Genomic DNA, 23,866 nt, shown 5'->3' on the forward strand with positions numbered 1-23,866 from the left:
AGAACTGTTAACTCTAGTCACCATGCTGTACATTACACCCCCAGAACCTATTCATCTTATAATAGGAAACTTATACCCTCTGATTACCCTCACCCACCTCCCCATGCCCCTCACCCCGACTCCTGGCAACCGCCAATCTACTCTCTGTTGCTGTGAATTTGGTTTTTGTAGATTCCACATATAAGCGAGCTCACGCAGCATTTGTCTGTCTTTGTCTGGCTTATTTCAGCTTAGCATCATGTCCGCAAGGCTCACCCATGCTGTCACAGATAGCACGATGGCCTTGCTTCTTATGGCTGAACAATGTTCTGTTGCATCTATATCCCACATTTTCTTTGTTCATTCATCCGTCAACAGACACCCGGTTGTTCCCATGTCTGGGCTATTGTAAATAATGCCTCAGTGAACAGGGGAGGGCAAATATGCCCTCCGATATACACCCAGAAGAGGAACTGCTGGATCACAGGGAGTTCTGTTTTCAATTGTGTGAGGAACCTCCACATTATTGTCCAAGGGGACGGGGGTTTTTATTGGCCTGACAATATAACCAGCCTCAGGAGATGACCATCATCGATAAAGCCGATTTCCTAGCCTCCCTTGCAGTTAGGAGTGGCCATGTTACCCATTTCTGGCCCGTGTGAACTTAGCAGGTCTGCTGGGGAGTTTCTGGGAGAGATTTTGCTTCCCACCCAATCTCCTGCCATGGGAGAGGAGGCCATGACTCTGGAGCTGGAGGAGCCATCTGTGCCCATGAGGCAACAAACGCAAACATAAAACACAACCATCCCGAGGATGTCAGCAAAGGATGGAAGGCATGTTCCTAATGTCTTCATTCTCCTCCAACAAGAAGACTGAGGTAGATGACTGCTGGCCTGTCAAGTCAAGGCCTACTGTTCAAGCCACTGTTGTTGGGTGTTCTGTTACTTGCATCCAAATTTCTAAGCTATGTAGATATAGATATGCTGAAAGAGAAAATAAAGTCTCTATCTTCCCCACAGATATAGCTGCCATTAAACTGTTAATGTTGGTGTACATTTTCCCAAGTATTTTACACATAACCACAATTAAGTATAAAATTAATGGGCTGGTAGAATAAATACATTCTGTTCTATAGCCTGCCTCTTTTACTTAACAAAATACCATGGTATATTTCTATGTCATTTTTTTAATGACTCAGTCTTCTAGTGCTAGACCTTTAGGATATATTCAATATTTCACCATTATCAGCAATGCTGAAATAATTATCCCTGAACATACATTTGTGTGCACTTGCCTGATTGTTTACTTTGGATCATTATTGGACATGGGCAAAGGGTATGCACATATTAAGTGTTGACACATCTATCTTTTACTGAGGGGCTAGTCTGGGTGGCCCATTTATGCTTAACAGACAGATACCTTGGCGGAGCTTTTAGTCGGTGGGGAGACTGACAGTGGAACAGGTGAACAAACAGGAGGTGGTTACAAATTGTGATGAGTGATAAGCAGAGAATGAACTGATGGGGTATGAAAACATCAGGGACCTACTTAGATGACCAGTGAAGGCTTCCAAAGGAGGTGACATTGATGCTGAGAGTTAAGGATGAGAGGGCCCAGACGCTGTAAAGATGGAGAGGAGGAGCGCTCCAGGTGAAATCCCCAGGGAGGACAGAGCTTTGATATTTAAGGATCTCAAAGCAAACCCGTGGGTCTAGAGCAGCTGAGATGAAGGTGGAGGGTCAGGCAAGGTCCAGACACCATGAGCTCTTGTATGTCACGTTGGAGCATTTGAATGTTATGAAAAGCCATGGAGGGCTTTAAGCAAGTGAGTGACTTGTTGCATTTTATTATTTTTTTAACATGATCATTCTGGTTGCTATTTTCCATTGTTTGGCTGGAGGCAAAACCAGGAGACCAGTAAAGAAATTATTGAAGTGGTCTAGGCAAGAGAATATAGCTCGGAGTTGGGTATTAAGAGTACAGATATAGATCAGTGAATAAAAACAAAGCATTTATAAACAGGGAATTTGATATATGATAAAAGTGTGTATTTCTACACACAATACTGCTGTACCATATCAAAATGTAAATTTTACATTATATTTTGTATTCATTATTATTATTGTAGTGTTATCATAATAATAATATAATTGGTCAATTTCAAAAAAAATAATTCCTGGATTTCCCCCCATATTTATTTATCAAGATAAGTTTGAAAATAATTGTCATGTTCCATTGTACCCAAGCCCCCCGAATCATGTTGGTTCTTTGATTTGGATTAAATTTATGAATTGAGTGGGGAAGAGATGACATCTTTGCAATATTGAGACTTCCTGCACCGAGATTTGTTACACTTTTCCATTTATTAAGGACTTCTTGTATGTCCTTATGTAAGCTTTTATAGTTTCTTTCTGTGCCTTACTATTTCTTGCTAAGTTTATGCCTAGGTATTTTATAGTATTCATTGCTAATGCAAATATATATATATATAATATATATATAATATAATATATATATTATATATATATATATTGCTATACTTTTTGAGTAGAAATTACTGGTATTTAGTGTTTTATTTAGGGGTTCCTATAAGCAATACTTTGCTCTCTCCTTTTAGTTTGGAAGACACTGAGGCATAGTTACAGGAAAGAGACATAGGAAATGAAAATACTTCTTTTATTACTAATAAAGCTGACTGGAAACTATAGCATTTCAACTGTAGCTAAGTGGGGCTTTCTGTATTTCCCCCTGCACTGGATAGATTTACTTCTATAGTAGCAGGCATTACTGGACAACACTATCTCTCTACCCCAGGAACTTACTACACAGTGGAGAGTACATGAAAATATTTGCTTCATGCCATCAGACAATGCCAAAAAGAGAACTCAGAAGCATCTATTCTTGTCTGATTCCTTCTCCCAAACTCACGAATCAGACAATCATTCATCCTCCCCAGGGTGGAGAAAGGCGAAGTTCTTCAATACGGAGAAGAAGGCTTTTCCCTTAGTATTTAGGAAAGCCATTGATTTTGATGCTTACCTGATAACTGGCCACTTTACCAAAACCTCTAAAATTTTTAGTTAATTCTCTTCAATTTTTATGTATGCACTTACATCATGAAGAAATAATGACAATTTTGTCTCTTCCTTTCCAATATTTGTATTTCCTATTTAGTTTTCTTATTTTATTGCATTGGCTACAGTTTTTAGCAGTTACAGCAGGCATCCTTGTTTTGTTTTTTACTTAAATGAGAATACCTTTAGTGTTTCACCATTAGAATGTTTATTGATGGCTGTTGATAAATAAACTTTGTCATGCTAAGATGTTTAAATTTTCTCCCTAGTTTACTAAGAGGTTTTTAAAAATTTATAAGTAGTTGAAGTTTATTCAATATTTTTCAAGCATCTATCCTGTTGATAAGATCCTGTGATTTTTTTTTTCTTTAACAATGCGATGAATTTACAGATTTCCTAATATTGAATTATCCTTGTATTTTTGGAATAAATCTTGTTTCTTCTTGGTGGGTTCTTATTTGTTTTTCAGCAAGCTGGATTTGTAAAACTACTGAATAAAATTGCTAAAATTTTACTCAGTTTTACAACTACTATATACTGAAGTGGGTTGGTCTATAGCAGTGATTTACATATTGGAGACTGATCAATAAACTTCTGGTCCTGGCTCAGATGAGTTTAAGAAATGCCAGGTTAAACAGGTTTCTTCACTCCTGTGTCTCACATAGACCTTCATATACTAATTCTTATTGTGATTCTCCAAAAAGTAGACTATAAATGGTATGCACCATTTCCTCAAATTATTTGACTGCCAAAAATATATATTAGCCTCTCAGGGAGCTAGTGTTCTATATAGACCTGCCCTTCTCTTTCCTGGTGTTATCTCTCTTGGATTTGGGTATCGGGTTGTGCTGAACTTGAGAAATGGCATTGAAAACTTTTTTTTTCTTCCCTGTGTAACCGTTTAAATAACGGGTGGGCCAGGTGCCCCTGCAAGAGTCCACCGTGTGTTTGTGTGTGTGTTTGTGTGTGCATTTGTGTGTGCATTTGTGTGTGTATGTGTTTGTGTGTGCATTTGTGTGTGTGTTTGTGTGTGCATTTGTGTGTGTTTGTGTGTGCGTTTGTGTGCATGTGGGGGCGTGGGTGTGTGAACGGTTATCCAAGGCTCCAGGATAATAGCATAGGGATTGTCTGTCCGTGAATGGTTTGCTGGAATCTGCCGGTGAAACCCTCTGAACCAGTGCCATTGGAGCAACACAGACACCTGCACGGCTTCCCCACGGGACCTCTTCTTCCACAGCCAATTCTGCTTGGCACCCTTTTCTTTAGGATCAGACAGCTGTTTTGGAAAAGCCTAGAATGTGTGAAAATGGGACTTGATGCATTAGCAAATTGATGCAGGTCACTCCTGCATGGGCTCAGCTTCAGATATTCCAGCCTTGTGACCAGAGGGCTTTCAAGTAGCACCTGGCCCCTGCGTGGGGTGCCTTGCTGGGGCTGTGCAGGGCGTATTTGGCTTGTCCCTTTCCCCTAGTGCTGGAGGGTAGGCACCTCTGCTTACACCCCTCCTACTAGATCAGGGGTGGGGAACCTTTCTTCTGCCAAGGGCTATCTGGATATTTATAACATCCTTTGTGGGCCATGCAAAAATTATCACCTTAAAAATCAGCCTGCTATAGTTGGTCAAACATTTAACTAACTCACCCCTAATGCCTTGGCAGGGCCAGACCAAACGATTCCGTGGGCCTTATAGGAACCTGTTCGAGATGCTTCCCTGAGGCTGGCTCTGGGCCTGCGTGGGTAAATCATTTGCCCAGCATATGGGCATGTGGACAATTGCTAGGAGATGGGGGTCTGTTTGGAGGCCTGGGATGAACCGTGGGCTCTGGGGTCTGACGGAGCTTGCGTTGGGTCAGGTGGGGCGGTAGGGTGCCCGGGACTGGAGTGAGCTGAGCCAAGAACTGGCCTGGGTTTCTAAAGCCTAGAAGGGCTGGGTGGGCCAGGTGCCCCTGTGTGCGTGCATATTGTGTGTGTGTGTGCGTGTGTATGTGGGGGCGCGGGGTGTGGGGTGCGGGTGTGTGCGGTGTGTGCACGGTTCTCCCAGGCTCCCGGAGGCCGGGGCTCAGGGGGAGGAGGCAGCGCGCCGGCTGGTCTAGGGCACCGCCAGGCCTAGGGGCGCCCCGCGGCTGGGGGTCCGCGGCGAGGCCAGCGTGGGGGAGGGGCCGCCGGGTCCCGGGCTCCTGGGGGCCGGGGCTGCACGGGGCCGCCAGCAGGCGGGGGGCGGCCGGGCGGCGGGGAGGCGGGGTGGCGGCGCGGGCTCCGGACGCGAGTCCCCGGCTTCCCACTCCCCGCTCGCGCCCGAGCCAGCCTGGGGCGCCGCCGGGAGGCCCGCAGCCCGGCCCGCGCGGGGAGCGCCGCCGCCGTGGTCGCCGCCAGGCCGCGCCCCGCCCCCGCCGCTGCCGGGGAGGCTCGCGCTCGAGCTGCGGCGCCGGCCCCGCCGCCTGGGCCCCGGCCCGGCCCCTCCCGCGCCGCCCGGGCGATGAGAAGCTGCTTCTGCGTGAGACGGAGCCGGGACCCGCCGCCGCCCCAGCGGGGAACAGTTAAGTGAGGCCGCGCGGCCGGGCGGCGGGGGCTGGGCGAGCCGGCCCTGCGGCCCCGGCGGGCGGGCGGGCGGGCGGGCGGGCGGGCGCGGGCCCCGGGCCGAGGGGCGGGCGGGCGGGCGGAGCGACGCGCGGAGGCCTGCGGGCTCGGTGCCCGGCCCGCGCGGGGACAGGCCCTGCGGCCGCTGCCCGGCCCTGCGCCGCGGCTTCCCGTGCGCTCGGCCTTGCAGCGCGCAGGCGGCGGGAGCTCGGGACCGAGGGGCGCGGCGCCCAGGGCCGGGCAGGGCGCCTCCCGGGAGCCCGGCCGGCGGGAGGGAGGGGAGGCGGCTCACCTGTGCCCGGGCCCGGGCCCCGCCTGCGGACCGCGGTCTGTCCGGCCCGGCCTAGGGTCCAGCTCCCTGGAGTCACGTGGGTGCAGCCCTGCTTGCACCTGAGCCTCGGGCGGCGTCTGGGGTGTGGCCTCCTCTGACCCGGGCACCCGGGAGCCAGGGCACCTGTCTGCAAGATGAGCGCCGGGCCTGGGCGCCGGAGACCCGGGGTGCTCACCCGGATGAGCACCCACGGGCGCTCCAGCTCAAGTGAGGCTCGAGGGCAAGGGGATGGGACCAGAGCTATGGCCTAGCGGCAGGGGGGGAGGGGGGGACACCAGGTCCCCCAGACAGGCAGACCCCTGAGCATCTTTGTCCTCTTTGTTTCCAACACATCACTTTCCCCAAATCAGAGCGGTGACCCTGTGCTCCCTGCCCCTCGGCAGCCTCTTCAGCCGGGCGTGGGGCAGAAGGCAAATGGCCGTTGGTTGCCCCTTCTCCGCTCCCGCCCCCAGCAAGAAGCAGCGCCCACTCCGATTTTTCTGCCACAAAAGCAGACAGCAGGCCGGTGCCTCCTCAGCGGCCTTTGTCTCTGGTGGTTCCTTCTCAGTAGAATCTCATTGTGCATTTCCCGACAGCTGGCGGGGTCTCATCTCGTTTTAACGGGGCTGGGACATCTTATCAGCTGCACCAGAGAAGCCTGAGAAAAGTCAGGAGATAAGCCCCGTGGACGCCCAGACTAACCGGAAACCTCCGTGCGCCCGGGAGGGGAGCGCCCCGAGATGCGTGACACCTCTCCTGCCCTCCAGAAATCGTGCCGGGCGCGCTGGGACGCGGTGCCACACATAGAATATTTCAATGGGACCTCGGAGAGACAGGGCCTCTGCTGGGACCTGGGCCCCCGGACCCAGGTGACGCCGCTGACATGGCAATTACGGGTTCACTTGAGCCTAGAGTCGTCTCCGCTCGTCCACATGTTTCATTCCTTCCTTCCTTCCAGCTTCTTGGCCACACTCCTGATGGATGCTGAAGGCGTGTTCCCTGCCCCGCCTGCATCCAGCTGGTGCGCTCCCCCCACTCCAGCTGCAATAGTGCGCCGTGCATGTTAGGTGCAGGGTGCTGTTTTGAAATAGGCCCCGTTGGAAACCTTGGCTTTCCTACTCGCTGGGTGTTCTTGGGCAAATTCGTGAGCTTTTCTGAGCCGCAGTTGCCTCGCCTGTAGAGTGAGGCTGGCGATGCTCGTTCTCTCTCACAGGATTAGGGTGAGAATTAAATGAGATGAGACAAGAGTCGCGCTTAGCTTCATGCCTGCCGCAGGTCAATAAAAGTTAGTGGATATTATCAAGGGTTTGTTAACTGATTAATCAGAAGAGTAGCTTCATTTTTCTTTTTCTTTTTTGGAATGCCTTTCTAGTTGTTATTTAGCTCTTCTTAGGGCAACCTGGAAGGGATGGTAGAGTAGAAAGAATACTGGGCTTGAATTTAGGGGCTTGGATTTGGATTTCCCCGTACCTCCTGGAACTCAGGTGACCCTAGGCCAGTGGTTGGCAAACTCATTTAGTCAACAGAGCCAAATGTCAACAGTACAACAATTGAAATTTCTTTTGAGAGCCAAATTTTTTAAACTTAAACGATATAGGTAGGTATACTGTTATTAACTTAATTAGGGTACTCCTAAGGCTTAGGAAGAGCCACACTCAAGGGGCCAAAGAGCCGCATGTGGCTCGCGAGCTGCAGTTTGCCAATCACGGCTCTAGGCAAGTCATGGAACCTCTCTGAGTCCCTACTTCCTTATTTGATAAAGTGACTTAAGAATAATTCCTACCCCGCCAGGCTGAATGAGCTAATGTACGTGAGTCCATATGACGTTGTGGAGGATGTGCGGTCCTCGATAAATTTAAGTGGAATTTGGGGACAGACCCCAGTTTTGTGGGTCTGCCATTGAAACAATATGCATGTGGGGGGAGTGGCTGTAAGAAAAAGAAATACAAGACTATCTCCCTTTAGTACATTTGACAAAAACTGCATGATCATACGTATTGCGGGATCCCCTCTCAGGGTCTTGGAAGGGGTGGGGTTGGGGATGTGCTTTGATCTGGGTTTCACAGCAGATCAGCTTCTAGGGCAGTGATGGCGAACCTATGACACGCATGTCAGAGGTGACACGCGAACTCATTTTTTTGGTTGATTTTTCTTTGTTAAATGGCATTTAAATATATAAAATAAATATCAAAAATATAAATCTTTGTTTTACTATGGTTGCAAATATCAAAAAATTTCTGTATGTGACACGGCACCAGAATTAAGTTAGGGTTTTTCAAAATGCTGACACGCGAGCTCAGAAGGTTCGCCATCACTGTTCTAGGGCCTCCGAATCCAGACGTCCAGGCCCCTCCGCCCTCGCAGGTTGAAGTACTGCATGCTTCATGCCGAAAGAGCGTATCCTTGCCACACTGGAAAGTAATGATGGTGTTGGAGCCAACGTGGGAAGTGTCAGAGGTGCTATTATGATGACGAAGATCACAAATGACTACATGGCTGGACGTGGTGGGCTGGGACACTGTGTTTAGCGGGCTGCGGTTGAGCGAGCAGAGTCTCCTTTGCTCATGAGGCTGTGGGAGGGAGGCCTGGGTTCCTTGAGGAGCTGCCTCTCCCCCCGGCGGTTCTTGCTCATGGTTCTTGCTCACGCGGAGGCTCTCCCTGGCCGACGTTTCACTGGCCCCAGGGGCTCTCCTGGGCCTGTGCTTGCCGGGCTGCACGCGGGGGTTGTGGTTTCTCTGGATCGTCTGTGCTGTTGGCAGGGGGTTGCCCGCAGCAGATCTCTCCCCGGCTGCTTGGGAAGTAGAGGCACTCGCTGCAGGGTGTGCTTGCCACCAGCTCCTTGTTGGGGCCGTCGTGTGGCCATGTTGGTTTACAGGATACACTTGTGGGGAGATGCAGAGCTTGTCCAGGCTGAAATGGGAGAGGCCCGGGCACCTGGATCCCAGGGGTGACATACTGGAGCTTTGTGGGCCACACTTGCCTGAGGACTGGAGGGCCATCTTGCTGAGCCTGTGGCTAGAGCCAACAACACCAGGTCATCACACACACACACACACACACACACACACACACTTACTTAAAAAAAACAACAACCAGGATACTGATCAATAAAGCAAAGTGTTCAAAGAATATCCCTTGACCTTCAGGAGAGATATATAAATGAATACATAATGAGCTAAACAGCCATAGGATGTTTAGGAAAATGCAGATTCCAGGATGTCAAATCGAGACCCGGAATCAGAATACCTAGGATGGGGCCCCCAAATCTGCATGTTTGAAACAAAGTTCGGGTTGTACTGAGGCCTATTGACATTGAAAACCACAATTCATGATGTGTGTTTTTGTTTGACTTCTCACCTGAGGATATCTTTGTTTATATTTTTTAAGAGAGAGGGCAAGGGAGAGGAAGAAAAACATCGATGTGAGAGACACACATTGATTGGTTACCTCCTGCACACACCCCAACCTGGGATTGAACCCGCAACTGAGGTATATGCCCTGACCAAGAATCAAACCCGTAACCTTTCCATATCTGGGAAGATGCTCCAACCAACTGAGCACACCAGCCAGGGCTATAGATGCGTTTTTAAAAAAGTTGTAAAATATACATAACTTAAAATTTGCCATCCTAATCATTTTTTAAAAATCTTTTTTTCACAGTTTATTTATTTTTTAAATTGATTTCAGCAAGGAAGGGAGAGATAGAAACATCAATGATGAGAATCATTGATCCACACCGGGGATCGAGCCCGCAACTCAGACATGTGCCCCTGGCTGGAATCGAACTCAGGACCCTTTAATCCACAGGCCAACGCTCTATCCACTGAGCCAAACCAGCTAGGGCGATCTTAATCACTTTTAACTGTACAGATCAGTGGCATTAAGTACATTCATGTTGTGCAGCTAATCTCTGGAACTTTTTCATCTTGAGAAACTGAAACTCTATACTCTTGAAATAACTCTCATTTTCTCCTCCAGCCCCAGGCAACTACCATTCTACTTTCTATTTCTATGAATTTGACTACTGAATGCCTCATATAAGTATTTAAACTTTTGTGACTGGTTTATTTCACTTAACATAACGTCTTAAGGGTCATTCATATCGTAGCATGTCACAATTTCCTCTTTTAACACTGAATAAATACTGCATTGTATGGATATACCACATTTTGCTTATCCATTCCTTTGTCCTGGACACTTGGGTTGCTGTCACCTTTTTGCTCTTGTGAATAGTGTCACTAGGAACATGGATGTACAAATATCTCTTCGAGACCACGCTTTCAATTCTTTGGGTATATCCCCAGTGTAATTGCCAGATCATATAGAAATTCTATTAAAATTTTTTGAGGAATCACCATACTGTTTTCCCCAACAGCTGCATTTTCATTTCCACCAACAGTGTACCAGGGTTCTCATTTCTCCACATCCTTGCCAACACCGATTTGTTTGTTTTTGATACTAGCCATCCTTATTGATATGAGGAGATATCTCATTATGCCCTTGGTTTGCATTTCCCTACTGATTTGTGATGTTGGACATCCTTTCATGTGCTTGCTGGCCATTGTATGTCACCTTTGAAGAAATGTTTAGTCCGGTCCTTTGCCTGGTTTTTCATTTAATCATTTCAGGGTTTTTGTTGTTGTTGTTATTATTGTTGTTGAGTTATAGGAGTTCTTTGTAGATTTAGATTTTAATCCCTTATCAGATATATTGTTTGCAAATGTTTCTCCAATCTGTAAATTGTCTTTTTCACTGTGGATTGTGTGTATCTTTTATACAAGTTCTGCAAGTTCTTTATATATATTATAACGCTGCAGAGAAAATAGTATTATTTCATATCCCAGTTTTATAGGGATGGAAACTTAGGCCCAGTTTAGTTAGCTTGCCTGGGGCCACACAGCTGTAAGTGTCAGGGCTGGCATTCAAACTTGGGTCCCTCTGACTCCGAAGCTTGCAGCTTTTTCATTCCTCTCCTTTACCTCCCATGCTCCCACTGAGCTAATAGCATGAGGAGGCCGCGTGGGGGTCTGCAGGAAGTGGCATGGATTTGAGAAGCATTCAGTTACAAGAGAGGATGGACGGAAGACTTGGCAATTTTTCCTTTGGGCCATTGGGTACTCCTTCCTGTAGGCCTGTGTCATTGCTTAGACCTGAGAAAGAGCAGAGACGTGCAGACTGTTTTGTTTGTTGGTTGGTTTAAACATTTCATAGGCTTGTTTCAGAGCCCATCTGCTAGTCAGGGTTCCCCCAACCGTCCGCGTTTGCTCACACTGCTGCTGATGCCACGCCTTCTGCCTGTGGTCCCCTCTCTTCTCCACGTGCACGCTCCCTCTTCCAGGGAGGCCGCTGGAGTGGCAGCTCTTCCGTCGCGTCTCCGTGGCTCACCAGGCAGAAGCCAGTGTCCCCTCATTGGTAGTCCCTTTCTATTTGTCACTGTATCACCCAGCACCGTGGCACTGTCCAGTCTCGGCCCCAGACCAGTTAAATCAGAACCCAGGGGTTGGGATGGGCAGCTGTAGTCCTTACTCCATGGCGAGTCTGCTGTGCAGGCAGCCGGAGCTCCGCCGGCCACTGCCAGGCCCCGGTCCAGCGGCGTGAACTGAAACTGCAGAGAGTGCTGCCGGGCCTCCCTTCCGCTGCAGGTGGCCGTCCTGCAGTTGTGCTGTGTGTCCTGCATGGGCTGCTGGTGCCCTCCTTTACCCAGGGAAACATGGGTGATCTTGAGGGGATGGTAGGAACTTCATGCATCCACCTTCCTTCCATCTATCTATCCAAACCATTTATTGAGTACCCACTATGAGTCAGGCCCTGGTGAACATAGCACCTTGGAACAACTTACATTCTTCTAGGGCAGGGGTCCTCAAACTTTTTAAACAGGGGGCCAGTTCACTGTCCCTCAGACCGTTGGAGGGCCGGACTATAGTTTTTAAAAAAACTATGAACAAATTCCTATGCACACTGCACATATCTTATTTTGAAGTAAAAAAACAAAACGGGAACAAATACAATATTTGTATTTATATTTGCATGTGACCCGCGGGCCGTAGTTTGAGGACCCCTGTTCTAGGGAAAGTGTGTTATAACCTGAGTGACGAGGGTGTGTGTTCGCGTGTGCACATGTATGTGCACTGACCGTGTGCTTGGACTGCACCACAATGCTCAGGGACAGCACCTGTCTGGCTGGGCAGTTGGGGAAGTTTGGGGCTGAGTGGAAGGTGTGTCCCAGGTTTGGAATGGTGGGGGGAGTGTCATAGGGAAGGAATGAGGGGACCTGTGCTGCAGAGGGGGCGACGGGCTCTCGTTCTGAGGCTGTTCCTCAGGTGACCTTCAGGGCCTCTCCATTCATTTGTTCACTCATTCAGTCAGTCATCAAACACCCCATGAACACCTGCCATCTTCAGAGTTGTTATTGGCCAGCTGTGGGCCCGCTGTTTGAGCATCCCCGGGGCTTGTTAGAAATGCAGCTTCTCGGGCTCCCTCCTACACATGTTGACTCAGTACCTGGGAGTGGGTTCAAGACTCTGTTTTAACAAACCCCCCAGGTGACTCTTAGGCTCGTGTTTGGGGACTCCTGCTCCGGATTGCTGGGTTTCCCATCCTCATCAGTGCACACCCTCCCTCCATGCTCAGCGCCGAGGTGCTCCCTCCACATTTGTGGGCTGACTGCTTTGCATCGGGTCCTGATAGGTTCTGGGAGTGTGGGAGCCCCTCCAGGGGGAGGACGACAAGGCCCGTGAGTCTGAGGTACTCATGGGACAGGCAGTTGGTGACAGACACTAGATACACACCTAGCTTCGGGAGGTATTTTGGAAGTCACCAGCATACGGGTAGAATGATTAAATGCCCAAATGTATGCAAGGAAACTCTCAACATCCATGTGAAAGTTGGAGGGGGTGGTAGTGGTGATGGGCGGGCCTGGCGACCTGAAGCCATGTGTCCTGATGATTCTGGCCTGGGGGCCCATGTGCCTGGTGTTGAGATGAATTGGCATTATTTTTCTCTGCAGACACTGTAGCCTTCAGGGCAAGGGGTGACTCATGTCACTGAACATCAAGAGAGCATTGCTCTGGGGCCTCCTGGGATAGTTTCATGACCTGAAGGGAGTGCGCAGGACAACCCCCACTTGCAGTCATGTGGGCAAGTCGGTGCAGGGCTCAAGTGTTCTGGAGAATGCCACTCCCCCCACCAGCACCAGGAGCCCCGGTTTTGCAGAGTCAGGCTTGGGAGGGGCAGGACTTGGGCCACTGCAGTGCTGTAGAACTTGATCCCGGGTTTATTTTTGGAGTGAATTCCGGGATCTAGCACTGTACTGTACTGGGCTGCCGCAACCTGAACCCCCGGCCTGCCTCACGTGGTTTATAGGAAATCTGTTTGGTGATCAAGTGGTTAATGTAAATCTAATCATAGGTCAGATGGCGTGGATGTGTTTCTACACCAGATTCTTCTATTGGAAGCAGCAGACCTTTACTGGGGGAAAGGAAGTGCTTGCCATTGTTAGTGCCTGAGCTGGAAAATTCTTTGATCGAGGTATGCTTAGGAAAATATTTGCTTTCGTTTCCCAGTATCTTAGCAGCCTTCCCAGTAGCCTGTGGCTGTTGCCACCAGACCACACTCAACAGCACTTGTCAGAGTGACTTGGCTTCTGACTGGTCTCTAGATAAGTGGTCCAGACCAGAGTGCAGGAAGCACCAGGATGCCATCCTGAGTCCACAGTGACGCCCGTCAGCCTGTGCACCGTCTGCTGATAGCAGGCTGGCCACTCGCCGGGGTGCTGCATGGAGGTAGGTCTCTGCACCTTGGCTGTAAGGGAGGTGGCCCCGTGTGTGTGTTGAGGGGTGCATCGGTGAAGCCTGGCCATGGGCTCCCTCTCGTGGGGTGGGCAGTGTCCTTCTGCGCCCTGCTTAAGTTTACCAGCAGAAAGATACCCGTTATCCTGGGCGACAGACAGGGGCATGGATTCCTGCAGACCCCCACTGCCGCTGGGAAGCAGGCAAAGCTGGCAGTCTCTCAGTAGTGAGACCCTGCTCTCAGGCCATTTCCCACTGCGAGTAAAATACTTATACACTGCTCTTCCCGGCCCTGCAAGCTGGTCGCTGTGGGCAGACACTGGATGTCTTTTGTGCCCTTGACTTTGGATTTCAAACAAGCTGATCGCAATTTTGTCCTTCTGTGGGGACTTAATTAACCCACTGTTTTTGTCATTTCAATTACAGTAGCCCAATTTAACCGGCCTCCCGCCCCCCAAATAGTTTGAAATTACTCTCCTCAAAAGTTGTGTGCAAGTCACGCCTCAGCCTTGCGGGCAGTGCTGGCTGGCGCTGCTTCTGAGCTGCAGGGAAGCCACGTCGGGGTTCCTGCTGCTCCTCCTTTGAAGGCCCCGCTCCCGGCCCCCTGCAGTGTTGTCCCCCATCTTTAAACTCCTCGGTCTGCACCCCACCCCGCTGCTAAAGGGGCCTCAGTGGAGAGAGGTCTGAGCTCTGTTAGTTGGGGTTTGATTTCAGTACAGGAGTTGATAAAATGAGATAAACCCCAGGCTCACGGGGCCGGGGAAATTAAACAGAGATGATATCAAAGTTCCCCTGAGTTTTCAACTGTGATACAGTAGCTTAGTTTTCTCCCAGACTGGGGCCGGAGGCACGCCTTTGATTCTGAAACAATGTTCAGCATCAGTTAAGCCCAGCACTGCTGACTTTTAGGGATTAAGCAAACTGTTGTAGTGATTCTTTGATCAGCTACAAGGGAGCAGTGTGCTGTCTGTATGAAGGGGCTTTATAGTTAAAGTTCATTTCTCTGTGAACCTGGGATGACAGCATTGGCGAGGTGCTGCAGTGCTGGGAGCGGGGGCCTCCCCCAGGCACTGTTTGCAGCATTGCAGGCAGAAGCAGGAAGCGGTTTTCTTCTTCCGCCCTGTGTTGTCGCATCGTATCCATCCGGCATGGCATGGAAAGAATCCTCTGGCTTGGAAAACACACCTCACCCTAACGGGACCCCAGCTGGTCCTAGTATGTACATGCAAGGCATGTGTGCGCCCACGCACGCACACACACACACACACACACACACACACACATGCACACATGCACACACGCACTCCCACCTTGCAGAATACAGGAAGAGCTGCCCAGAGCCAAGCTCTGCAGCCCCCCAGACTCGCAAATGATCTAGCAGAGGCTGCCTGGGCGCTGACGGTAGAGATTGGGATGGGGATTGGGACCAGATGGCCCAGGAGGTTCAATTAGGAGGATAAGCTCAAGGTCAGTGTTGCCACCACACTCTCTCCACGCCCAAGAGCAGACCCAGCTCCCAGGTGCTGCCGCCACCTTCATCCTTACCTGGCATTTACTGAGAAACTACTTAGTTTCATGTCGGCTCCGTCCCGTGATGCTCAGTAATTTCAGCATCTGTTGCCATCTGAAGTTCTGGGTCCACCTTGGCTTTCGCTGTAGAGACCCGCCTTGCAGCCACAGCCAGGATGGTAGAAGTTTCTCAGATTGCTCCCTCCCCCCGTAGGTCTGCGATTGCAGCTGTAATGGAGCCCCTGTGTGCTGTCGATCGCTCGCTCCGCACCATGCGTCAGCCTCGTCCCTCTGTGCAGCGCTCGGATCTCCCTCATTAGGCCTCAATTTACCTCCGCCCTACACAAACATGGCCTTAGCTCATTTTTATTGTTGTAAATTATTTATGAGGGAGATGCTGAATCTTGAAACGAGGTCCGAGGGAAATTAATCCCACGTTACTTTTATCTTGCTGTACTTCTCTCCCCCTGCTTCACTTACTGGGCTATGGCCAGAGGAAGAAGGGCTTTCCATTTTTACTATAATTAGTGTCGAAACTGGTTTTCCAGTCGGATATGGGATGGGATGGCGGCGTCCCTCTGCACAGAGTCATGGGAAGCAGACCTGGCGGGGAAGGAGGGCAGAGGTCCTGTTAGGCTCTGCCTCTGCCAGCTGCATGGTGTCAGAACGCCAGGCCTCAGCTTGCCCTCCTGTACCATAGGGACAATGCAACCCAGCCACCCCCCGGTTTGGTGTGGGCATCGGTGGAGAAGCAGCCTGAGAAAGCTTCGTGAGGATCGCAGGGCTCTGTACACACATGCAGCAGGGGGGGGGGGTGTGTAGCAGGGGTGCGTGTGCAGCAGGGGTGTGTGTGTGCAGCAGGGGTGTGTGTGTGTGCAGCAGGGGTGTGTGTGTGTGCAGCAGGGGTGTGTGTGCAGCAGAGGGGGGTGTGTGCAGCAGGGGTGCGTGTGTGTGCAGCAGCAGGGGTGTGTGTGTGCAGCAGGGGGTGTGTGCAGCAGGGGTGTGTGTGTGTGTGTGTGCAGCAGGGGTGTGTGTGTGCAGCAGGGGTGTGTGTGTGCAGCAGGGGTGTGCGTGTGCAGCAGGGGTGCGTGTGCAGCAGAGGGGGGTGTGTGCAGCAGGGGTGCGTGTGTGTGCAGCAGGGGTGCGTGTGCAGCAGGGGGGGGTGTGTGCAGCAGTGGGGGTGTGTGTGTGCAGCAGGGGAGTGTGTGTGTGCAGCAGGGGTGTGTGTGTGTGCAGCAGGGGTGTGTGTGTGTGCAGCAGGGGTGTGTGTGCAGCAGGGATGTGTGTGTGCAGCAGGGATGTGTGTGTGCAGCAGAGGGGGTGTGTGCAGCAGGGGTGTGTGTGTGCAGCAGGGGAGTGTGTGCAGCAGGGGTGTGTGTGTGCAGCAGGGGTGTGTGTGTGCAGCAGGGGTGTGTGTGCAGCAGGGGTGTGTGTGCAGCAGGGGTGCATGTGTGTGCAGCAGGGGTGTGTGTGTGTGCAGCAGGGGTGTGTGTGTGCAGCAGGGGGGGTGTGCAGTTAGAGATGGAGGATGCAGGTGGGGAGCTGCTGAGGGCGAACCGGGAGTTGTGGCGAGTAGGCCCTGGGATCGTGCTCTAGACCAGCATGGCCTCTTGCAAGGCAGGTTCATGCTGGTTGTGAACACCCTGCGCGTCCTCGCCCTCCCCGGCAGATGTGCCCCCTCGCAGGGCATCCACGCCTCCCCCCCCCCCCCCCCCCCCCCCCCCGGCCTGGCCTGTGACCCCCCAGCTCCAGGCTCCACAGCCCGCAGACGCGAGCGCCGGTTAATAAATGGCCTTTTGTTAGGAGGTCAATTGAAGTGACGGTGGAGGCGCTGTTAAAAGTAATTTGCAGTCAGAAAATATGTAACTCAGGGCGGCCGCCGAGTGATGGGCTCCGCGTGGATGTCTTGGGCGTTTCTCATTAGCAGCTTCCGCCGCCGCCACCGCTGGTGCTCCCTCCGCCGCCCCGCTGGCCTCGGCCCGGCGCATTTGTCTGCGTTTCACAAAGGCTGCCCGGATCCCCGGGGTGAGCAGCCGGGAAGGAAAGCCGGCGGCGTGCGGGACGCCCCGCAGACACGGAGCAGCCTCCCTCCTGCGGGCTGGGCTGCGCCCGCGGCCGAGGCCCTTTGTCTGCCCGGCCGGGAGCGGCCATCTTGGACCCGCTGCGGGGCTGCGCGGTGCACTCTGGGAGCGCCTCCCCGCCACCGCGGTCCCCGCCCGCACCTGACAGCGGCGCCGAGCAGAGCGGAGCCATTGTCATCAGTGCCTCGTGCAGGATATTGGAACCCGAGGACGCGAATCTATCAGCAAATAGAATATTTCTTCTTTATTCCCAGGCTCACCTCCCCCTCCTGCTCTCTCAGATAGTAGTAGAGGCAGTACTATCTTAATAAAGAAAAAACTTACCTCGCATGTTCTTTATTAAATTCACAGCGTGATGTTTCAGCACTAGTAGAATTCGTACATTCTGTTAATGAGTTGTTAATTGCAAAGCATTTTGGTAACCAACAGCAGGTACCCATATTTTGCAAACTGCAGCATTGTTGTTGTTAGGTTACCGATAAGAGGGGATTTTCCAAGTGAAGATACTTTTTGATCAGTGTTTGCTTGGGATTGTGCTGGTGCAGATATTTAATGACAAACCTTCTCTTACTGGGGGCATGCGTGGGCGTTCATTCATTCAATAAATATATACTTTAAACCTCCTGTGTGCGGGGCGCACTAAGCCCGGTGCTTTATGCAGATAACCCTACCTGATAAATGACACTTTAAAAAGAGAAAATGATGCAGTGATGCAACGTGGTATCCTGGGCCCTGCCCTGGGCTCCCAGAAGCTTATTTTCAGCAGACTTAAGTAAAGCATAACTTGGTTTGCTTTTGTCACAAACAGACGCTGAGAGTGCAGCTGCTGCCAGGCTAGGAAACACCTTGATCGGAGATTGTGTTAAGTCTGTTTCCGGAGCCTTTTGTGGGGTCCTGGATGCTGATTACATGGGGGACTTGCATATAGCATTTTGGTTGTTCCTGTTTAGGAGGCAAACTCCTTTTTAATAGCCTCTGCCTTTTCTGATTCTCGGCTGAGAACTAAGAATATTCCTCCTGCCTGCCGAGTTAGGCAGGGTGTGCGGTTTGCTTTCGAAGCAGTAACCATCCTTGAGAGATCTGGCAGACCTGCAGCCAGTAGAACTTAATTGTTGCAGAAGGAGGTGGAATTTAACTTGCTCTTTTTCAAGGCTTGTCCTTTTAAAAGTCCTAAAAGTCATTTACATAAGGTGTTACCTTTTTTATTTGCTTTCTGGTGCACTGCCACTCAGCTGCCCAGACCCAGTGCTCTCTATATACTGCTTGTCTCCTCTGGTCACATCAAGGGGCGGTCAGCAGCAGAATAATAATTCCATTTCCCCTCCCTTTCTCCCCAAGTGCCCAGCAAGAACTGCGGCCATTGTTAGTGTTTAGCTTTGAGTAAATGCCCACGACCTGCAGGATTAAACACAAAAAAGGGACCTTCCAGTCCTCTTGGGAGTGATGCCTACCACGTTTCTGGTCAGTTACCCTGGGCATGTGCACCCCAAACCCCACCAGCCTCATCTGCTCTTAGTTGCGTGCCCACTGTGTGCAGGGACCACTCCAGGACCTTCCTGTACGTGACTCTTGGCTCTCACAGCAGCTCTGGGACTGTCAGTACCAAGACTCGGTGTCGCTCAGGCTGTGGAGCCTAGACTGGAACCATCCCTTTGCCGCCATGCCGGGAGACTTTCTTCCAGGCGTGTTTGCAAAGCTCTGTCCGCTGCGCGGCCCCGCTTGGCTGTGGCAGAGACTGTAGGTTTGGAAGTCTGCGCCTCCGTAGGAGCTAGTGCAAGGGAGGGAAATGCAAGGTGGGGTTAAGCCTAGTCACGTCTGACTTATCCGCAGAGAGGCTACTGGTGTCTGTTCAGAGGCAGGCAGCTGGGAGGGAGATTTGAGAATGGTTTGCCTTTGGGTCTGAGTTTAAATCACATGCATACTCAGCAGGGACAAGCCCTCATCAACTGTGTTAGCTCAGTGTTCAAGGCTAACCTGAGACAAGCGGAGGCCAGTGATGTTTTGAATTCTTGCTCCGAGGAAAGAATCTGGTGGGGTCAGGGCTCCGTTAGCTCTTTGAGGAAGTGGAGCTCAGCTCAGGATATTGGCCCCGCGAGTCCGGTTCTGTCTGTGTGAGACTTTTCATTGTTCACGTTCAGCGCTGAGTTTGAATCCTGTGCTTCCTTTTTCCTTTTCGGAACCAGGACAAGTCCACCATGCCTGAAGTCAGAGACCTTTCAGAAGCCTTGCCGGAGACGCCCATGGACCCCATCACAGGCGTGGGGGTGGTGGCTTCGCGGAACCGCGCCCCGACAGGCTACGATGTAGTAAGTCAGGACTCTGCTTTGTACCTTTTGTTCACGGATTCAACAGATGTTTACCGCCTGTGTTCAAGACCCTCTGAACCTTGTGTGTAAGATATGCTTCTTCCCTCTAGGAACTTAAGCAGGGACGGGGAGAGCACCAGTGGGCAGGCAGGGGAGTGTGCTGGACTGGGAGGCAGAGGGCCGGAGCCTGTCGGGGCTGTCCCTGGCCGAGTCCCTTGACCTCTGGGACGCTCACTTTCACCTCCTGTAAAATCCAAGGGCTGGATTCATTGATTTCCGGTCACTTCTCGTTGTGACATTGCATGAAAGGATCCAAGTGTCTGGAAGACCTTGGTGATTGTCACAGAGTGTCCCCCACGGACACACGTCACATACAATCGTACCGCTCTTACCGCGTCCAGAGCAGTGTCCTCCCAGCAGCTCATGGAGCTCACGGCTGCGCTGGGAGGGCCAGTGGCTGCATCTCTGCTGCTGAGGAGAACCCGGGCTCCGGGAGGTGAAGGACAGAGTCCGCGTCCTTGGGGGCAGTCAGGACCCGACCCCCCCCACCCCCAAGCCCAGCCTCTGACTGACCCACCACCGCTGGCAGGAACGTGCCGTGCGTTTCGGCAGGTGTCGGTGGCGGTCAGTAGACTGATGGCCGGAACTGGTTCTTCTGCTGTTTCCATAAATAAACTCCGACTTGGGTGGAGCTTTAAAAAATGCAGAGTAACATCAGGAGGGTGTAGTAGACACTGACCCTGGTCCTGGTTCTGATTCCGAAGTGGCCTCGCTTCCCTCTTGTTTCGGGCAGCGTTTTGTTCTTGTTCGTTGGGAGGGTGTACCAAGACTCGTGAAGAGGGAGGGCCTCAGCAGCCAGCACTGTGGACCTGCCGAGGTGATGAGATGAGTGTCTGGCTCCCAGGCGTGGGGATGCCAGGCCTGGCTCCGAAGGAGCCCTGCGGCGGCGTCTCTCAGCCTTGGCATGATGGGCGTTTTGGGCCTGACAGTCACATGCCTTTGTGCTGTGGGGCTGTCCTGTGGTCCTAGGATGTCTCGCCGCTTCCTTGGCCTCTACCTACCAGATGCCAGTGGCACCAACCCCCCAAATCGGACAACCAAAAACGTGTCCAGAAATTGCCAGGTGTCCCAAGGCTGAGGGGTGGGGGGGCAGGATCAGCCCCCGCTGAGAACGGTGCCGGGTGCAGGGGTCAGCGGCACTGGGTCCTGTGGGCGGGGAGCAGCCTGTTAAAATGCTCCGCGTTACTTTCCCAGCTGTTTGAAAGCTTATAAACATTTTAAACGTGAAGGGACGAGGGAATCTTTTTTTGACAAAGATTTGAGCCTTCCTGCTGCCTGACTTCAAAGCACTGTTTGAATGTATAACTTGTCATAAAATAGAATCATTAGGTATGGCTTCGTGCCATAAAACTCTTGAGGAAGCTAATAAAGCTGTTCCCGATTTGAGCAGCCAGTGTCTTTTGATGAATTAGATATGAAGCAGCACGCCGTGGTGGGGCAGGGCGAGCGCTCGCCATCTCTGGGGGGACTGGCCCTGGGTTGCCCTCCTGGGAGGGCTCCTGCTGGGCTCACCCCCTTGGCGCGGGTCTCCCACCTTCGTGCTCTGCCGTTTCGCTGATCTGTGTCCTTCACATTCTGCTGGTGCCTGTGGGGTCGTCTCGGATGCTTGCTGGTGGGCGGCAGGTGGCCTTTGATCGTCTGGTTTTCTGAAAGTCTTGGTAAGTTTGACAGGAGCAGAATCCATCCCTATCATTTTCTCCTAACATCGAGCTCAGGGCAGAGGGGCGCAGTGTCAAATGAGTGAAATTAATAAGCACGTCTCATGATTATGCCGCGCGTGCATTACAGTGGAAGGTGAGCAGGGCAAGGGGCGCCAGGGTCGGCCTGGCAATTACCCAGCCTCCGCGCCGGGACGAGCGCGGCCGAGCTCCTCCGGAAGCCCTTTCCGGGAGAGAGTTGGAATTGTCTCGCTGTGCTGACCTCTGGACTCTTCTAGATACACAGCTGGTTCCCAGAGGCCTGACCCCGAGTTCAAGGGCAATGAGGGGGTTTGCTTTTATCTGGAGTTTTGTGTGAAGTCAACATCCAAACCGGAATATAAGGTGTTTGACTGTGGCTGGGCCACGGAGGGGCTTGGAGCCGCTGCTTAGAGCCGCTGCGGGTGGTGGCGAGACTCGGCCTGTCCCACCCGCTGGGGAGCGATCTGTCCCTGCGCAGTCACACTGGGCACCGGGACAGCCACTTTCACATGGGCACAGGCCCTGGTGCTGCTTCAAGTAAACGATGCCCAGCGTTTGCTTATGAACATTTAATGTTATAACTCCTCTCCAGGTCAGGGGAAGCTGCCTCTTAGGCGAGGGGCTGAGGATTATTTGCTAAACTTCTTCATTTATTTTCCTGATTCCTGCATTCCTCTCTGAAATAATGCCCCCCCCACCCCCCCACCCCCCCACCGTTCCATGGCCTTGCTCTCTGGTCTTGGAGTGGCGGCTGCCGGCAGAGGGCGGGTGGGTCTCGTGATGTGTCCTTGTGATGCCACCGCACCTGTATAATGACTCTTTAGATGCCGGGTGTTTGCTGAGGGTAGTACATGCTGTTTTTTTTCATACGTGGATGCTTCAAAGTTGCCTAAAGGGTGAGTGAAATGAGACTGGAAGGTGGAGGTGGCTGTGAACTTGGTGCCAGGCCCATGAGCAAGATTGGAGTGGACTGACGAGCCCAGTGGAAGTGGGAGTGACGATGGGAGGCCGCGTGACGACGGCCTTTAAAGGAGGAGGATAGAGGGAAGTGGTCCCTAGAGGACGACGTGGGCTCATGGGTCTGTTTTTCTTTGTTTAACGGTGGAAGGTGTTGGGCACGTTCAGTTGCTGATGGGAAGGAACGGAACGGGCAGTGTGTGTGTGGCCGGGGGGGGGGGGGCAGTGTAGGACAGAGCTGCTGGCTGACAGGGCAGAGGACTGGCGTCCTGAGCTGCAGAGTGAAGCCAGGAAGTCATGTTTTCTAGCTCTTCTTCCTATGGCTGGGAAGCCAGCTGTGACCTGTGACCTCCGAGGGGGCCTCCCGGGGCTGTGCATGGGCCAGTCATCCGGAAGTCCCCGCTTTCATTCCTTCCTTTCTGCTTTCTCACTCCCTCCATCTCCCTTCCTCTCAGCACTCCTGTTCATTTCTGAAACCATTAGACCACAGAACATTTCTTAAAAACCATGGGCCTGTATAATTTGTATGTGCCCTAAATGTGTTTGGGAGTTTCTAAATAATTGGAAGGTTCAGTTGCTTGAACGGTCAAGTGTGAGGACTTTGGGGTACCAGGAGCGATCAGCTCCCCTCTGGACCAGTGGGCCCTGTCTAGGGGGCATAGAGAGGAATATCTTTAAAACCCTAAACCTGCAAGTAAGGTCCTACATTTTACTCACCAAAGTAGAAAAAGAAAAGAAAAATCTTGAAAGTGCTGATGCAGATTCAAGCAGGCTGGTGTTTTTATATCGTGCTCAAGATATTGTAAAGGTCGCACGAGAGCACGTGAAGGTGGCAACGATGTCTAATTAGAAACATGGGGTAGATAGCGAGCGAGTGGAGGCTGTCCCTCTGATCGCAGCTGCCACTGTTGCTCCAGAAGCCGCAGTTGGGGAGGAGGGCGAGCAGGGCAGGAAGCCACCTCTTCCTCCTGGCAGAGGACCGGTGGCCCACAGGCTCCAGGGCTGTCCTCCGGGAGCCCTGCCTCTGAGAAGCAGAAGCAGAAGCAAGGCCAGCAGCTTTTTCCTGCTGCCTCCAGTTCCCTCCCCACGTGGCTCTGCCGTCAGGGCTGCTCCCAATTCGGAAATAACCACAGGCTGAGTCCCACCTCACACGCTGGTTTATTTTCAGAACCAGAGCTTGTGCTGATAAAAGGTACCAGGTGTTCCTCCCTTTAGTTCTGTTAGAAAATACATTAAACTGAGATTTACTGGAAACACGGAAAGCGGTTTTATGACCAGCCCCTAGGCCTTTGTATAACTCTGGCATCTCCCCTGGCCATTGCGCTTTGCCCGGCAGAGCTCTGGCCTCGGGGCGTGGAGCGAGCCAGAGAGGAAGCACATGGGCTACTTGTGCCTGGCATCCAGGAGGTGGGCAAGAAGCAAACATTGGCCTTTGTTAGGATGAGTCGATCAGAAATAGTCCAGCCTGGGTGGCTCAGTGGTTGGGCTTTGGCCCAGGAACCAGGAGGTCAGGGTTCGATTCCTGGTCAGGGCATATGCCCAGGTTG

At 51.9% G+C, this 23,866-nt stretch overlaps 1 protein-coding gene and 1 long non-coding RNA gene across 2 annotated transcripts in view; one reads left to right on the forward strand and one right to left on the reverse strand.

Annotated features, from left to right (window-relative positions):
• The window catches only part of LOC308528315, a 28,638-nt gene extending 22,282 nt beyond the window's left edge, over positions 1 to 6,356 (reverse strand). The window contains exon 1 of the long non-coding RNA XR_013996688.1: positions 5,923 to 6,356. This is a non-coding gene — a long non-coding RNA (uncharacterized lncRNA). The remainder of the gene's footprint in view (positions 1 to 5,922) is intronic.
• Positions 5,452 to 23,866, forward strand: part of MVB12B (multivesicular body subunit 12B) — a 141,502-nt gene continuing 123,087 nt past the window's right edge. Inside the window, exons 1-2 of the mRNA XM_081103898.1 lie at positions 5,452 to 5,589; positions 19,501 to 19,623. Of these exons, the coding sequence (XP_080960024.1) occupies positions 5,530 to 5,589; positions 19,501 to 19,623 (183 nt within the window). The 5' untranslated portion in view covers positions 5,452 to 5,529. The remainder of the gene's footprint in view (positions 5,590 to 19,500; positions 19,624 to 23,866) is intronic.

The sequence above is a fragment of the Myotis nattereri genome (assembly GCF_964212035.1).
Source record: "Myotis nattereri genome assembly, chromosome: 12".
Taxonomy (NCBI): Eukaryota; Metazoa; Chordata; class Mammalia; order Chiroptera; family Vespertilionidae; genus Myotis; species Myotis nattereri.